The 18,233-nt window shown below is 42.5% G+C and overlaps 1 protein-coding gene across 4 annotated transcripts in view; it reads right to left on the bottom strand.

The window, feature by feature from the left end:
* Positions 1-17,075, bottom strand: part of MIGA1 (mitoguardin 1) — a 64,001-nt gene extending 46,926 nt beyond the window's left edge. The window contains exons 1-5 of one of the 4 annotated variants that reach the window (XR_008380254.1): positions 16,855-17,075; positions 15,023-15,133; positions 8,895-9,072; positions 6,009-6,145; positions 2,504-2,630 (exon numbers count right to left, since the gene is read on the bottom strand). Coding sequence is in view for 3 of the 4 variants with exons in the window: in XM_053592383.1 (XP_053448358.1) it covers positions 2,504-2,630; positions 6,009-6,145; positions 8,895-9,072; positions 15,023-15,121 (541 nt within the window). In the remaining variant the exon portion in view is untranslated. Of the gene's footprint in view, positions 1-2,503; positions 2,631-6,008; positions 6,146-8,894; positions 9,073-15,022; positions 15,134-16,499; positions 16,791-16,854 lie in introns of those variants that run through there. The other 3 variants (XM_053592383.1, XM_053592381.1, XM_053592382.1) reach the window with 3 other exon arrangements.
* Positions 17,076-18,233: the final 1,158 nt, after the last annotated feature.

Genomic DNA, 18,233 nt, shown 5'->3' with positions numbered 1-18,233 from the left:
GCTCAGCCCCAAACCAAAATATTTTAAATCTTCAACTTATTTATTTATTATTATTATTTTTTTGCAGTTTTTAGCCAGGGCTGGGTTTGAACCTGCCACCTCCGGCATATGGGGCCAGCGCCCTACTCCTTTGAGCCACAGGCACTGCCCTAAATCTTCAACTTTTTCTACACACACGTAAGAAAAAGATCTTTAAAAGCTGCTTACGAACAGCAGTAAGTCAATCTTAAGATGGTTTTAAGACAATGGTTCTCAGCCTTCCTAATGCTGCGACTCTTTAATACAGTTCCTCATGTATGGTGACTCCCAACCATAAAATTATTTTTGTTGCTATTTCTTAACTATAATTTTGCAACTGTTATGAATCGTAATGTACATATCTGATATGCAGGATGGTCTTGGGGTCACGACCCACAGGTTGAGAACCACTGATTTAAGATATGGTTGGTAAAGAACACCTCTGCTCTAAAGTCATCTCAATTATCCATAGAACCTACAATCCTAAACAAATTCCTTTAAATGCAGTGTCGGCCTTTCCTTCTTGCTTAATTTTCTACAGCCAACAACAACTTTCTCATCTTCCTCCTACAAATGTTTGTGTGGGTAAAAGACAATAATATCACTACCTACTCTCCTTTCTCCAAGCAATACAATGCTAATTCTTTCATCTTTTCTCACGCTATCCCCTCCCTGTACAAATTATTTAGGATGAACACAGGGAGAATTGTAACAGCAGAGTTGTGCAGAGGTAAAGACTGCCTCCTTAGGAAGTACTGTTTCCCACCTCACACATCATCAGTCTTGTAACAAGAAGTTAAACATGTTACCGATTTTCTTTTAAATGTCATCAATTTTGTAAAGGGAATTGAAACAACAGATGGGTGATAAGCCTAGGGTAATCCATAGGGCTCCTACCAATGCTTTTGGTTTTTGAGAGATAATGTCTTACTCTGTCACCCAGACTGGAGGGTAGTGGCAAAATAATAGTTCACTGCAGGCTCCACCTCCTGGACTCAAGCAGTCCCCTTGCCTCAGGCTCCTGAGTAACCGGCACTAACTAGCACTACAGGCATAAGCTACCACACTTGGCTAATTTTTTTTTTTTTTTTTTTTTTTGTGGCGGAGACAGGGTCTCACTACTGTTACCTAGGCTGTTCTCAACTGATCTCAAGCAATTCTCCTGCCTAGGCCTCCCAAAGTGCTGAGATTACCGGTGTGAGCCACCATGCCCAGCCCCAATCTCAATTCTGTAATTACACCCCCTACAGCATCTCTAGTTTTGCTCTATTTCACTTTAATTCAAACTTCCAATATTCTAACAAAAGCTGTGAGTTTATCAGACATAGAGCAATCTAGAAATATAGTGAGCTTAATACTCTGGAGACTTTTGGAAAAGGCAATGAAAGAACTACTCTTCTTTCCTACAGAAGCAGCATCTGCGGTGACAGCGCTGGCGATGACACAGCCTAACTCCCCTCAGGTATGGAAATAACATTCAGAAACACACAGCCCTTCTGCCTCGTCATCACCCCCTTACCGCCCACTGACCAGGGCCACATCAAGGGTCTTTCGTTTTGTTTTTGCATTTTGCATACATTTCCATTAAAAGAAAGATAGCTTGAAATAGAGTGGAGAAAAATAGGGAAGAGCATTTGAATCTTCTCATTCAGCAATAGGTTCATTTGGTTCCTCTCCATGGCTCCAGGGAGGCTCCTTAGTAGGCTCAAGCCAAAAGGCCCACTGAGATATGATACTCAGAAGGCCTTCTTTTCTATTTTTCCTTTTTTATCTGACTTGTATTAAGTATGAAGGCCTTCCATTTAAATTTTTTTTTTCTGGATATAAAAAGGATACAAATGACAGCCTACATAAAATAGATGAAGTAAAGTGGTTTCTGATAGATTCATCAGAAAAGAGTCAACAGCTCAGGAAAGGTTAGTGTGGTATGCTGAATAATGGCTACCCAAAGATATCAGATCCTAATTCCTGGAACCTCTAAATGTTACCTTATAAGAAAAAAGGTTGTTTATAGAAGTAACTAAAAATACCAACATAGGGAGATTATCCTCGATCATCATGTGGGCCCTAAGTCTAATAAAAAATGTCCTTGTCAGAGAGAGATAGAGGGAATTTGATACATACAGAGGAGAATGTGATATGAACAAGAAGGCAGAGACTAAAGTGATGTGGCTGCAAGCCAAGGCATGCTGACAACTACCAAACCTGGAAGAGGCAAGGAATGAATTCTCCCCTAGGCCTCCAGAGGGACTTCTGGCCTCCAATTACTCTTGAGTAAATAAATCTCTATTGTTTTAAGTCACCAAGTTTATGATAATTTCTTATAGCACCTGCAGGAAACTAATATAATGGGCTATCTTAGACTAGATTCAATAGACATATGAACATTTTAAAATTATAGTCGTTTCACATAGAACAATTCACTGTTTTAGTTTCAAATTAAATATGAATACAATATCTTAAAACTTTACCACATTATTCCTACCCATTAAGTATAAGTTCTCAGGAGTGGTCACAGGGATATTAACAAGTTTAATATCATCTTCATCCGCTTTGTCCCAGGAGTTAGAATTGCCACAAGCACAGCTATGACAAGAATTGACACTCTGGACCTAAAATTAAGATAGAGAAAACTTATTTCAAAATCTCTCTTATGATAGAATGTTGTGAATTTTTTCTTTCTTTTTTTTTTTCTAGAAACAGGGTCCTGCTCTACTTTCCAGGCTGTAGTGCACTGGTGCAATCACAGCTCACTGCAAACTCGACAGCTGGACACAAGCAAGCTTCCAGCTTCAGCCTTCCAAGTAACTAGGAAGACAATCATTAAGCATGCCACCACGCTGGGCTAATTTCTGTATGTTTCGTAGAGACAGGGTCTCAATACGTTGTCCACCTGGAACTGAACTCCTGGCTTCAAGCCATCTTCCTACCTCAGCCTCCCAAGATACTGGGATTATAGGCATAAGCCACTGTGCCTAGCCAGTATGTTGTGATTTTTTATATTTATAAATTATTTATATACATCTTATTATTGACAAAACAATCCATGTAATTTCCATCTGAATAAATAATTCTGATTATAGTCAATCAAACCTAGGGGTCATGTGACCCTAAATATTCTGAGCCTGTTTGCTCAAAAATACACAAATAGGATATTTTGAACATAAATCACTTATTTCCACGAAAAATCAGGCAGTTACTTTTATATCATGTACATTCACTGCCCAGGCAGAGATGACTAGATAAGCCAGACAAGCAGAGTAAAGTGTTCCTAAAATTAAATAGAGTGGCTTGTCACTCCCTCTATTAACACATAACTGCCTTTATCTACTTCCACTCGAGAAGACCAGCTTCAACGTTCAGTGGAGGAAATTCAAAACATAGGCACTTCTCAGATACTGAGGAAGTTAGCATTCTAGAATAGGCATCTACTTCATTATCCTTCTCGGTTTCACAGAGGAATTAAGTCTGCAGGCCTTTCACCTAGATGCTTCCACCTTTGCAAAGCTTTTTTATGAAACAGAATCTCACTCAGTTGCTCAGGCTAGAGTGCATGGTGTCAGCCTAGCTCAAGCAACCCTCCTGCCTCAGTCCCCCCAGTAGCTGGCACCACAGACGCCCACCACATGCCTGGAGAATTTTTACATTTTTAGTAGAGATGAGTCTCACCCTTGCTCAAGTTGGTCTTGAACTCCTGAGGTCAAGGGATCCTCCCACCTTGGTCTCCCAGAGCTAGGATTACTGGCATGAACCACTGGGCCTGGCCAAGCATTTAAAAATTTAGGATTTGATAGGCATTCCACATTGAGGTAACTATATATTCCAGTGAAACATAGAAGGTACAGAATATGGCATTCTATAAACTACTAAGAGAAAAAGTAACCATACTCGATGCTCGTGGCCACTTTCCTGGGAACTATACAAAAGAAACTGTTGTCTGGGAGTGGCTCAGTTATGTAATCCCAGCACTTTAGGAGGCCAGGTCAGGAGGGTAACGAGTCTAATAGTTCAAGACCAGCCTGGGTATCAAAGTGAAACCTTGTACCTACAAAAAATTATACAAATAACTGGGCATGGTGGCATACACCTGTAGTCCCAGTTACCGAAGAGGCTGAGGTAGGAGGATCACTTAGGGCCAGGAGTTTGGGGCTGCAATGCGTCTTGATTGCAGCATTGCAGCTTGAGTGACAAAGTGAGCTCCTGTCCAAACAAACCCAAAACAAACAAACAAAAAAACACAAAGTCAATGTTATTTATCTTCAATTAAGTGGACTGAGAACACTTTTTTTTTTTTTTTTAAGATACAGGGTTGTAGGCAGCACCTGTGGCTCAGTGGGTGAGGCGCCGGCCCCATATACCAAGGGTGGTGGGTTTAAACCCGGCCCTGGACAAACTGTAACAACAACAAAAAAATAGCCGGTCGTTGTGGCGGACATCCGTGGTCCCAACTACTCGGGAGGCTGAGGCAAGAGAATCATCTAAGCCCAGGAGTTGGAGGTTGCTGTGAGCTGTGTGATGGCACGGCACTCTACTGAGGGCGACAAAGTGAAACTCTGTCTCTATTAAAAAAAAAAAAAAAAAAAGATACAGGGTCACATTTGTTGTCCAGGCTGGCCTAGAACTTAGAACTCCAGGGCTCAAGTGATCTTCCTACCTCACCCTTCCAAACAGCCACAGGCATCCACCACCATGCCTGGCTCTTACTGTAAATATTTTTTGCTTCTTCTGTCTTTAGTAGCAAGTACATATCCTATCTACCTTTTAAATTAACATTTAAACTACATAAGATTTAAATAAATACTAACGTCATTTCTTAATTGTTAATTCTTTTTTTTTTTTTTGTAGAGACGGAGTCTCACTTTGTCACCCTCGGTAGAGTGCCATGGTGTCTCAGCTCACAGCAGCCTCCAACTCCTGGGCTTAGGTGATTCTCTTGCCTCAGCCTCCCGAGTAGCTGGGACTACAAGTGCCCGCCACAATGCCTGGCTATTTTTTTGTTGTGGTTTGACCAGGGCTGGGTTTTAACCCGCCACCCTCAGTATATGGGCCTCGCGCCCGACCCACTGAGCCACAGGTGCCACCCTGTTAATTCTTAATAACATATTAATGCTCCAAAAAAAGAAGGAAGGTCTTCTGCTTGGCAGTCAACACTACATTGACGTTCCAAAGAAGGTGAAGAGGCTTGGTGCCTGTGGCTCAAGTGGCTAAGGCACCAGCTACATACACCTGAGCTGGCAGATTCCAATCCAGCCCCGGCCCGCCAAACAATGATGGCTGCAACCAAATAATAACTGGGCGTTGGGGCGGGCGCCTGTAGTCCCAGCTACTTGGGAGGCGGAGACAGGAGACTCTCTTGAGCCAAGGAGTTGGAGGTTGCTGTGAGCTGTGATAACACAGCACTCTACCCAGGGCAACAGCTTGAGGCTCTGTCTCAAAAACAAAAAAGAAAATGAAGAACTTCCCATGTGGCTTCAGCAAAACAAACACTTTTACCTAAAGAGGCTCATTGGGTGATTACTGTGACCTATGAAGTGCTATGGTGTCAAAGCTCACAGCAACCTCAAACTCTTGGGCTCAAGCAATCCTCCTGCCTCAGCCTCCTGAGTAGCTGGCACCCACCACAACGCCCAGCTATTTTTAGAGACAGCATCTTGCTCTTGCTCAGGCTGGTCTCAAACTCTTGAGCTCAAACAATCTACCCACCTCTGCCTCCCAGACTATTGGGATTACAGATGTGAGCCAGGAGAACATCTAATTTTGATGTACCACTTCCCCAACAACACCTTTCTCCTAGGACTCCATGAGACCATATGACATACTCAAAGAAACCTGGAACCAAACTGGCTGATACTTACCTGCCTGAACAGAGCACATCCAACCAAATGATTTTTAAGTTTCTTTCCATTCTGAGAACTATAAATATATGACACTTAACTACTAGATTATAAGAGACAGATAAATATAAAAAACAATATTATTTCTTTACTTACGGAGGCCAAACTCTGTGCAGAACCTGAGTATTTACTGAAAAGTCCTCCATTAGCATAGTTACAAGACTGAGATCCTTTTTCTTTGTTGGAACTTAACGATAATGTCAAATTCTGTCTACTACTGGAACAACTTGAACCTATCAAAAAAACATAGTAATATAAAAAGTATCAATAACCCCAATTCTAAATTTTAAGTGGAATTTCAAAGTTTATATTATATTCATTCAGAAAGTTTCTGATTTTAAAACATTTCACTCAAATGAAAACAATTAAATGTACACCTTTATTAAAATTTATATCTCTGTATGTTTTTGCTAAAATCTGCTGAAATGAAGAGTAATACATTCAACTAATTAATTAGGGTAGTATGTGAATTATGTATTATAATCAGTATTAAAAATTAGCAACTATAGCATGATTTAAGAGAAAATAATAAATTGAATTAAAGACTAAAAAATTAGCAACTATAAACCTTTAAATTGTAAATTTAATAAAATATAAATATCTCTCTTCCTGAATTACATGTAAACCTGTTCTGTATTGCATAATGTTATAATTAGCTTTTTTTTTTTTTTTTTTTGCAGTTTTTGGCTGGGGCTGGGTTTAAACCCGCCACCTCTGGCATGTGGGACTGGTGCCCTACTCCTTTGAGCCACAGGTGCCACCCATAATTAGCTTTTCTCAATTTTATTTTATTTTTTAAGATGAAGTCTCACTGCGTTTCCCAGGCTAGAATGCAGTGGTATTGTCATACTCACTACAAGCTCAAACCCCTGGGCTCAAGAGATCCTCCTGCCTCAGCCTCTCAAGCAGCTAGGATTACAGATACATACCTCCTAATTTTTCTAATTTTGGTATAGAAAGGGATTTCACTTTGTTGCTCAGGGCAGTCTCAAACTCCAGGCCAAGCCTGTAATTAGTATTTTATACATCTCTCTCCTCTACCCATCTATCTACTCTTCTAGGGCAGACATCATGCCTTAGTTTTTCTTTATTCTTTTTTGAGACAGAGTCTCACTTTGTCAGCCTCAGAAGAGTGCCATGGTGTCATAGCTCACAGCAACCTCAAACTCGCGGGCTCAAGTAATCCTCTTGCCCCAGCCTCCCCAGCAGCTGGGACTAGAAGAGTCCATCACAATGGCTACCTATTATTAGAGACAGATCTCATGCTTGCTCAGGCTGGTCTCAACCTCCTGAGTTTAAAGAATCCACCTGCCTCAGCCTCCCAGAGTACTAGAATTATAGGTGCAAGCCACGGCGCCCAGCCTTTTCTTAGTTTATTTATTATTATTATTATTATTTTTTTTTTTTTTTTTTTTTTTGAGACAGAGGCTCAAGCTGTCGCCCTGGGTAGAGTGCCATAGCATCACAGCTCACGGCAACCTCTAACTCTTGGGCTCAAGTAGCTGGGACTACAGGCGCCTGCCACAACGCCCAGCTATTTTTTTTTGGCTGCAGCCGTCATTGTTGTTTGGTGGGCAGGGCTGGATTCAAACCCGCCAGCTCAGGTGAATGTGGCTGGTGCCTTAGCCGCTTGAGCCACAGGCACCGAGCCTTCTTAGTTTATTTTAATGTAGCAGTGAAGACATTCATGGATTCAAATCTCAGCACTTATGTGACCTTGGAAAAAAATCATCCAACTTTTTCATATCTCAATTTTCTTTATGTGAAAAACGGGAGCAGTAACATGGGATTATAGTCCTAATTCTCAAGATTGTTGTAAGGTTAAATAAAGCACTGAATAGATAACACTCAGTTGATCTCTAATCAAATCACATTAACTGCTGTAATATTCACTGATTTTGGCATGATATAGTCAATCTTTTATTTTCTAGATAAAAGAATCACAAAAGCATACTAAATAATAAAAACTAAGAAACCGAGCATGCTTGGGCGGCGCCTGTGGCTCAGTCGGTGGGGCACCGGCCCCATATGCCGAGGGTGGCGGGTTCGAGCCCAGCCCCGGCCAAACTGCAACCAAAAAATAGCCGGGTGTTGTGGCCGGCGCCTGTAGTCCCGGCTGCTCGGGAGGCTGAGGCAAGAGAATCGCTTAAGCCCAAATGTTGGAGGTTGCTGTGAGCTGTATGATGCCACGGCACTCTACCGAGGGCCATAAAGTGAGACTCTATATTTACAAAAAAAAAAAAAGAAAGAAAAAGAAACCGAGCATGCTTAAGAAATCGGTTTTATTAACAAAATTTAGGAATATCACAAATAAAACTTACTGGTGCTTTAAACCTGCAGTCCCCAATTCCCAGTGTATGGGGCCGGAACCCTACTCCTTTGAGCCACAGGTGCCGCCCTGGGAATGCTGATTTAAAGGACAGCTATCTTCGTTCTAGACTTTTACATACTAAGTAAATAGGCAAGTGTATGGAAAATAAGAAAAACACAAATATCCTAACAGAGATAACAGGAAAATGATTAAATAAACTTAACACTAATTATATATTTAAAATGATAGCACAGAGCTATAGTTATTGACATACAAAGACATTCTGATACCCTATCAATATTTTAAAAGCAGGTTACATGTAAGATTAAAAAAAAAAGCAGGTTACAAAACATCTAATCACAATTTTACTTGAAATATATGAACAATTAATTTACATATAATATAAAATTTTATGTCTCAATATAACATTTAAATGCAAATATAAATAGACTGATATACATAAAAGCATTATCAGTAGCTATTTCTGGGAAGCAGGATTTCAAGTGCATTTTAACTTTTTCTATTTGCTTGTCTATATTTTCTATTTCTTCTAAGAGGAATCTATATTACTTGTGAGTTGAATGTAAGGAAGAGAATTTTGGAAACTATAACACTGAAATCCCTGCCCTCCAGTTATGACTTACAAAAGAAATGCAGCTATTTCCACATACCTTTGTCTGAAGCTGCTCTTTTAGTGTATTCAAGTAGGAGGTGCTCTGGTTCCCACGGCAATATTTGTCCTTTCTTTTTTCCACGTTTTCTTTTAAAGTGATGGGCCAGAAAGATTACAGATATGGCACTCACCGTAGTGACCACAAACAACTTTTTAGCAACTGGTGAAAATTTGATCTGGAAAAGATGTAGTTAGAGTGAAAAACATCTGTTTTATTTGTTCACTTAAAAGGACATGAGAACTAAACTTAAATCTAACCTGTTTGTAAATTCTAAAACAATATAATTTCACCCTTTCAGTGACAGCCCAATTTGATTTTAAGAAGTTTTTTTAAATATAATAATTTCTTGCCCACTGCTGTGAAGTTCTCAGGTAAACAATATTACCCCAAAAGTCAATGGGAGCACAAAATAATCCAATCTTATTAATAGTCTCTGTGCAAACAATCGTTACCTCGTGCAAGTGAATCTTCTATCTGAATCGAAGCAAGATTTTTAATTACAAGAATGATTAAATGAGATTTTTAAACTGAGCCTTCTTTTATTATCTGGAAGTTTGGGCAAATAAAAGTTAAATCAGGCTCAGCGCCTGTAGCACAGAGGTTACGGTGCCAGCCAAATACACCAAGGGTGGCGGTTCGAACCCGGCCCAGGCCAACTGAACAACTGCAACAAAAAAAAAAGTGTCCGGGCATTGTGGTGGGCGCCTGTAGTCCCAGGTACTTGGGAGGCTGAGGCAAGAGAATCACTTAAGCCCAAGAGTTGGAGGTTGCTGTGAGCTCTGATGCCACGCACTCTACCCAGGGCGATATAGTGAGACTCTGTCTCAAAAAAAAAAAAAGTTAAATCAACTTCTGAAATACTATCTAAATAAGCCATTTTATTCACAAAATATTCAAAAATATTTACACAAAATCTTACCAAGTACCATGGTTGTTTCATGAATTCAAATCTTAACGTAATTCTTTTCTATTTAACAAGCATACAATGAGGGCCTACAAATAATCAGGAAGCATTTGGGATACTGAGGGCACAGATCTTACTTTACTTAAGCAGTAATAGAAAAAGGCATGTTGGAAAATAATTATAATATAGTGTGATAAATACAAGTATTTTTTTTTTTTTATTTTTATTTTTATTTTTATTTTTTTTATAGAGACAGAGTCTCACTTTATGGCCCTCAGTAGAGTGCCGTGGCCTCACACAGCTCACAGCAACCTCCAGCTCCTGGGCTTAAGCGATTCTCTTGCCTCAGCCTCCCGAGCAGCTGGGACTACAGGCGCCCGCCACAACGCCCGGCTATTTTTTTGTTGCAGTTCGGCCGGGGCTGGGTTTGAACCCGCCACCCTCGGCATATGGGGCCGGCGCCTTACCGACTGAGCCACAGGCGCCGCCCGATAAATACAAGTATTAACATCAGAACAGAGGGATTAACTTTCTCTTGGGAGACAAACAATCATCTAAAACACAGAGGCTGGACGCCCGTAGCAATTACAGTGCCAGTCACATACGCTGAGGCTGGCGGGTTCAAACCCGGCCCAGGCCAGCTAAAGCAACAATGACAACTGCAGTAGCACCACCACCACCACCAACAAAAACAGCCGGGTGTTGTGGTGGGCACCTGTAGTCCCAGCTACTTGGGAGGCTGAGGCAAGAGAACCACTTAAGCCCAAGAGTTTGAGTTTGCTGTGAGCATGGACACCGTAAGACTCTACAGAGGGCAACATAGTGAGACTCTTGTCTCAAAAAATAAATAAATAAATAAAAAATAAAACACAGAGGAACTCTGAAAGCCAAAAGCCTGGGATGTAGAGAGCTGTAAGGAATGTTACTTCAACCATCAACAACAAAATAAAGCCAGACAAATGGCAATCCTTCTTATCTTCTTGACTCCATCAGAATGAGGTCAGAGGGCAAGCAACTGGGTTCTAAACTAAGGAGACGGTACTTGGAGGGAGAGATAAGACAAACACTGGCTTACAAGGATAAGATACAGCAAGATATCAGTAAGAACAGGTCAGCTAGCATGGTTTGAAAAACTGGTGGCGACTGGGCATGCACCAGAAATGAGAGGGGGTGCTGCACATACAGGAAATCTACACCTTTCTGTGTGTCTTCTCTTCAGGAATCCTACCAAGTACTCACAGAAAACACTGAAAGGGTCCTAGAAGGTCTCTCTAGGGTACAAGAACTAGACAGAGAAACAGCAGCTTCTGCAGAGGGCATGAAACTGAAGGACTACCTTTCTCCATTATCTGCACTAAAGAACAAAAGCCTTAAAATGTAGGATGCTGCTTTAACTTTAGAGAGAAATTTAGACCATTAAATGCTTATATTAAAAAAGAACAAGTTTGGGCGGCGCCTGTGGCTCAGCGGGTAGGGCGCCGGTCCCATATGCCGGAGGTGGCGGGTTCAAACCCAGCCCCGGCCAAATTAAAAAAAAAAAAAAAAAAAAAAAAAAAGAACAAGTGGCCAGGCACTTGAGCCTATAATCTCAGCACTCTGGAAGGCTGAGGCAGGAGATCAATTGAACCCAGCAGTTCAAGACCAGCCTGGCCCTATCTTTACAAAAACTTGAAAAATTAGCCAGGTGTGTGCCTATGGTCCCAGCTACCTGGAAGGCTGAGACAGGAGAATCACTTGAACACAAGAGTTTGAGGATGGCTTGGTGCTCATAGCTTAGAGGTTAGGGTACCGGCCACATCACCGGGGTTGGCAGATTTGAACCCCTCCCGGGCCTGCTAAATGACAACTACAAAAAAAAAAATAGCTGGGTGCTATAGCGGGCACCTGTAGTCCCAGCTACTCGGGAGGCTGAGGCAAGAGAATCACTTAAGCCCAAGAGCTGGAGGCTGCTGTGAGCTGTGATGCCACAGCACTCTACCGAGGGCAACATAATGAAACTGTCTTTAAAAAAAAAGAGAGAGAGAGAGTTTGAGGATGGGAATGTAAAAAGGTATAGCTACTGTGCAAAACAGTACGGCAGATCTTGAAAAAATTAAAAATACAATTATCATATGATCCAGCAATTTCATCTCTGGGTATATAACCAAAAGAACTGAAAGCATGGTCTTGAATTTGTGCATTCGAGCTCCTAACAGCATTATTCACAATAGCAAAAACATGGAAGCAACCCAGTCTCCTCTGATGAATAACCACATAAGCAAAATGTGGTATAGCCATACAATGAAATGAAATATTTATTCCACCTTTAAAAGGAAGGAAAATTTCACCTATGCTACAATATGGACGGATCTTGAAGACAGTATGCTAAACAAAATAAGCCAGTCACAAAAAGGCAAATTTTATATGATTCTATTTGAAAGATACCTAGTAAAATTGAAAGGGATAAAAAGTAGAATGGTGGTCACCAGGGCCTGGGGGCAGAGGGCAGGGAGGAGGTATGGAAAGTTATTGATAAATAGTTATAAAATTTAATGTTACACTATTAGTTTTTGATGAATATTCGGTATGGGACTATGTTTTGGCACTTCATCTTTATCCTACCACTGTACCAAACACTTCCGACTGTCCAAAAGAACGTATTTTTTATCACACGCAACAACAGAGTAGAAGTCATTCACCCTTATGTCATGACAGGGAAAAAGGGCAAGCTTTGAAACAACGTCTCTTCTGATGCTTGTTTAATTCATGCGGAACCCATAAATCCAGTTTCTTTACCTTGCTGATTTGTTTCAAATGGTCTAATATTGTTGGAGTAATAAGGTTGCTGCTAATTCACAAGGAGGTTGAGATGGATTTCCTTCCATAACAACTTTCAAATCATGGTTATCCACCTTGACACAGGTCGCTCTCGTGGCTTATTTTCAAGATTAAAATCACCAGAAGGGAACTTCTCAAACCACTGACATGCTATGCGTTCATTAGCAACATCCTTCCCAAACACTTCATTGATATCTCAAGCTGCCTGTGCTGCATTTATTGCACAATGAAACTCATATTCGAAAAGTAACATGAATTTTTGACTTATTCACGGTTTCATAAAAATTGCTTTAAAAAGTTTTTTGAAGGATAATCACAAGTCAAAGTATCACAAGTCATGTGTTCGAAAAAATCTATTTGGTGGTCCAGCACTGGTCCTACTACAGCTTCATAAAACCTGTCACTTGATTATACTAATGTCTATTGCAACCAATTAGACAAAATGATGAGGATGCTTGTGATTAAGCACATGAGATTGGTCAATAGATAGAGGCTGCTCCTCTTATCAGACAGCACTCAACCACAAGTCACACAAACAACACTGCTCAAGCTACAGAAGCTGGACTTCGAAACTGTCTTATCCACCATATTCATCAGACCTTATACCAACTGACTACCATTTCTTTCAGGCTTTGGGCCACTTCTTGCAAGGAAAAATACTCAATTTTCAACAAGCTCTCAAAAATGCCTTTTGCGATTTCATAGCCCCTTGCTCTCCAGTCTTCTGCACTGCTGATGTGAACAATTTACTGTTAAGATGGTAAAACTGTGTCAACAGGTTAGGTACATACTTCGACTAATTTTACTGCTACTTGTTTGAGATATAACAAACTAAACTTGCAATTTGAAATTGGACATTTCATATTTAATGACCTAATACTTCAGAATTATAGTACAGAATTATTAGATCTACAACTAGATCTTGGTACTTAATAAAGGACATTATAAAGAAAAACAAAACAAAAAATAAATAAATAAATAAAATTTAATGTTACATATATTTTACCAAAATAAAATCCAAAAGATTGTAATAGTGAGAACAAGTCTATTGGAATAATATAATTCACTGAAAATAATTATAAAAGACTGTATATATTCGCTTTTCCTTTTTTTCTTTTTTATAAGAGACAGAGTCTCACTTTATCGCCCTGGGTACAGTGCCGTGGCGTCACAGCAACCTCCAACTCCTGAGCTTTGGCGATTCTCTTGCCTCAGCCTCCCAAGTAGCTGGGACTAAAGGTGCCTGCCAGAATGCCTGGCTATTTTTTTGTTGCAGTTTGGCTGGGTTAGAACCCACCAGCGGCCAGAAAGGAACTTTTCTTAAGTAATATAATCCCCTCTTAAAAGTTATACACATGGGCTTGGCACCTGTAGCTCAAGCAGCTAAGGTGCCAGCCACATACACCGAGGCTGGTTGTTTGAATCCAGCCCAGGGCCGTCAAACGACAATGACAACTATAATCAAATAATAGCCAGGCATTGTTGTGGGGGCCTGTAGTCCCAGCTACTTGGGAGGCTGAGGCAAGAGGATCACTTAAGCCCAAGAGTTTGAGGTTGCTGTGAGCAGTGATGCCACAGCACTCTACCCCGGGCAACAGCTTGAGACTCTGCCTAAAAAAAAAAAAAAAAAAGTTATGCACATGATAACTAAAAAAACAAAAACCCATGAAATTAATAAAAGTCAAGTAGGTTTTAAATTACTTCAACAAACATTTCAACTGTACTATATGAAAACCTCAATTAGAATTGAAATAGTATAAACAAAACATACCTCGAGCAATGAACTTTTTTTTTTTTTTTTTTTTTTTGAGACAAAGTCTCACTCTGTCACCCTGGGTAGAGTACCATAGCATCATCATAGTTCACAGCAACCTCAAACTCTTCCCTCAGCCACCCCTGAAGTTGAGACTACAGGCAGACACCACAGTACCTGCTAGTTTTTCTATTTTTAGTAGAGACAGTTTCTCACTCTTGCTCAGGCTGGTCTCAAACTCCTGAGTTCAAGGGATCCACCCATCTCAACCTCCCAAAGTGCTAGGGTTCCAGGAGTAAGCCACTGAGCCAGGGCTGTAAGCAGTAAACTTACTATTCATTTTTTTTTTTTTTTTTTTGACACAGAACCTCAAGCTGTCACCCCGGGCAGGGTGCTGGGGCATCACAGCTCATAGCAACCTCCAACTCCTGGGGTCAAGCAATTCTCCTGCCTCCGACTCCCAAGTAGCTGGGACTACAGGCACCCACCACCATGCCCGGCTATTTTTTGGTTGCAGCCATCATTGTTGTTTGGTGGGCCCGGGCTGGATTCAAACCCACCAGCTCAGGTGTATGTGGCTGGCGCCTTAGCCGCTTGAACCACAGGCACCGAGCCTTACTATTCAATTTTGTGTCTGCTTCTTTTGCTTACCTGAGAGAAAGAATAGTACCAAGACAGAGGAAGATCAAACACCCTTATTGCTGCAGTCTTCAAGGAAAATGGGGATTCACTTATGGTGTCTTCTGACATGGCTCTTCTAACCTTCATAAAATGAAATATAGTACCATGTTAGCCATAAAGATTTCTGGTTACTTTACCAATGAAAGACACAAATTGAAAATGTAACTCAATCCGCTTTGGGGTGGGGGCAATCAATTATTCATAAATATTATACTTAAGCAGAAAGTATACTTACTAACGTTAATCATCAAAGCAGCAATAGAGAAAATAAGTTAAACTTTGAGTTCAGCTAGTAAATTTTCCTAGAAAATTAGATCCTCTCTTTTTTGAGATAGTCTCAAGCTGTTGTCCTGGGAAGAATGCCGTGGCATCACAGCAACCTCAAACTCTTGGGCTCAAGCCATTCTCTTGCCTCAGCCTCCCAAGTAGCTGGGACTACAAGTGCCCCCCAAAAATGCCTGGCTATTTTTTTGTTGTTGCAATTGTCGTTGTTGTTTTAGCTGGCCCAGGCTGGGTTTGAACCCACTAGCCTTGGTTATGTGGCTGGCACCCTACCCACTAAGTATGGGCACTGCCCAAATCTTTTCTTTCTTCATTAAATAAACATTTATCAGCTTTTAGTTAGTAACTTAAAATCTACTTCTTCCTACTCATTTCCTTCATATAAGGGGTTTGGGGTAGTTGCTGAATACATCTGTAACAGACTCCTGGGGCTAGAAAGGAAATTCAGGGCTTGGCACCTGTAGCTCAGCAGCTAGGGCGCCAGCCACATACACCTGAGCTGGCAGGCTCAAACTCAGCCCAGGCCTGCCAAACAACTGTGACAACTACAACCAAAAAATAGCTGGCGTTGTGGTGGGCGTCTGTAGTCCCAGCTACTTGGGAGGCTGAGGCAAAAGAATCGCATCAGCCCAAGAGTTTGAGGTTGCTGTGAGCTGTGTCCTTAAGCAATTAGATCTTCCTGCCTCGGCCTCCCAGAATGCTAGGATTGTCTGCATGAGCCACCATGCCCAGCCTCATAATGTGCTTGTTAAACATGTTAAAATTCTACAACTCTGACTTTATAATCCAACCAAGGATGAAAGTCCGAAATAACAAAAAATTGACCTGAAGCATAAAACCTATACAATCAAACTCTGAGAAGACACTTTAACCAGAGCAATTAGCTGCGATAATAATGAAAAATAACAATGATAAAGGTCTTAAAGGTCTGTGCAAGAACAAGATCTCTTAGAATCCTCCCTCCAGAAAGCAAATGTTTAATCACTTCACAGAAGACCCGGACTCCAGAATATTCCGAAACTAAATTATTCTCTGAAAGCACCTCCAAAGAAGTGCAATCTACCACATCCGAAAACCACTCCCTGCTCAGAGCCCCCAGCATCCAAGCCCAGCCTCAGACCTCACCTTCCGCCCCACCTCCAGCGCTCTTCCCCCAGCCCCTCACCGCGCTCTCCTCCGCCGTATTCGTCCCGTCCTTCTTCTTTTTTAAACCAAGAGGACCAGAAAAGGGGCTCCCTCCCAGCCTGGCCGTCCGGACGTTCGCTAGGCTCAGAGCCGTGGAAAACTTACTCCAAGGCAGCGCTCTCCCTATGGGACCCCTCTGGCGCGGGGACCCTCCCGCTTTCCCATCCACGCGCTGAGCGGACCCAGCCTCTGCGACCCCACGGCGGGTGCGGGACAGGCAGACCCCCAGCTCCCCGTTGCCCCGATCGCTGAGGCCAGCGCCGGAATCCGCGCCTCCGCCGGGACGACGTTGCGACCCCCACCCGCGGCTGCAGCGCGTCCCGTCATCTACGTACCTGGAGCTCCGGGCGGGGCACCGCCTGCCCACAGCGCCCGCTTCCCCGCAGCAGCCGGGCCGGGAGCAGCAGCCGGGCCCGGGAGGCGGAGCGCTTCCGGGGTCAGGGGTGCGCGGTGCAGAGAAGGCGGAGGGGCCTCCGGCCTTTCTGCGGGGGACTGCGTGCGAAGCGGCTCCCGCCATTTTTGTTGAGGGTAGAGGCTCTGTCCTTGGGGGCGGACGCGAGGACTGGGCGGAATACTCGTGTTCTTCAGAAGTCGGGGAGGAACGAACTGTGGTCGTACTGATATGAGGCGGGTGGCGCCCGGGCCTACCGGGAGCACGTGCCGCGCCTTCTGCGTCGCCGCCCTGGAGGTGGTGTGCCACTGGAATAGCGCAGGCGAGGGCTGGAGAAACAAGTGCCGGGGAGAGGGGCGAGGAAAGCGCGCGGGAGGGAGACAGGGCACGGCCCACGCTGCGGCCTGTGTCAACCCCAGAACCACCGTTAGACCTGGAGAGCCGCCTCTGGCTGGCTACGCCCCCGCGAGCATTTCGCAGACCTAAGAGTGACACAGGGTTTCCCCATTCAGGAATGGACAGAAACCCGGTATTTCCTAGACCTGGACAATTTCTTGAAGGGAAGGGCTCTTTCACCTTGCCCCCAGCGTAAAATACTGTATTCATTCATTAGTGCGCTCCTTCGTCTATCTGTTCATTCGTTACCAAGTACTATCAAATGTAACTGCACGGCACCCGGGCGACTATGTGTACCCGCAGACAAAGAACCCAGGTGCAGATTTTCCGATTTGGGTCTTTAGCTGTGCCAGGAGCTCTGGTACTTTTTCTGTATTCTTTTTTGCCTAATCCTATCTTACCACTGAGCCATGGTCTGTGGGCTCATTCTTGCAATCCCCGAAACCAAGGACCTACTGAAGAAATTCGGTAACAGTGATCGTTGTGGGTCTGGTGAAAACTATGGAGTTTTTCCCCAGAAAAATACACATAGACATGCTCATACATTATTAAAACAAACAAACAAAAAGTCTAAAATTTCAAACCCTCAAAATCAATCCATGGTTCTCCCAGGGACCCTCAGCCCTTAAACGAATGAGTATTAACCAGCATTTCAACAGTTCATCGTAGCCGGGCGTTGTGGCGGGCGCCTGTAGTCCCAACTACTCGGGAGGCTGAGGCAAGAGAATCGCTTAAGCCCAGGAGTTGGAGGTTGCTGTGAGCTGTGTGAGGCCACGGCACTCTACCAAGGGCCATAAAGTGAGACTCTGTCTCTACAAAAAAAAAAAAAAAAAAACAGTTCATAGAAGGTACATTTATTATTGGTTTCAATTTCACTTTACTTTTTTCTTTTTCTTTTTTTTTTTTTTTTATTGTTGGGGATTCATT

The sequence above is a fragment of the Nycticebus coucang genome, chromosome 5, assembly GCF_027406575.1.
Source record: "Nycticebus coucang isolate mNycCou1 chromosome 5, mNycCou1.pri, whole genome shotgun sequence".
Classification (NCBI taxonomy): Eukaryota; Metazoa; Chordata; class Mammalia; order Primates; family Lorisidae; genus Nycticebus; species Nycticebus coucang.
This window is presented reverse-complemented; position numbering and strand designations above follow the sequence as displayed.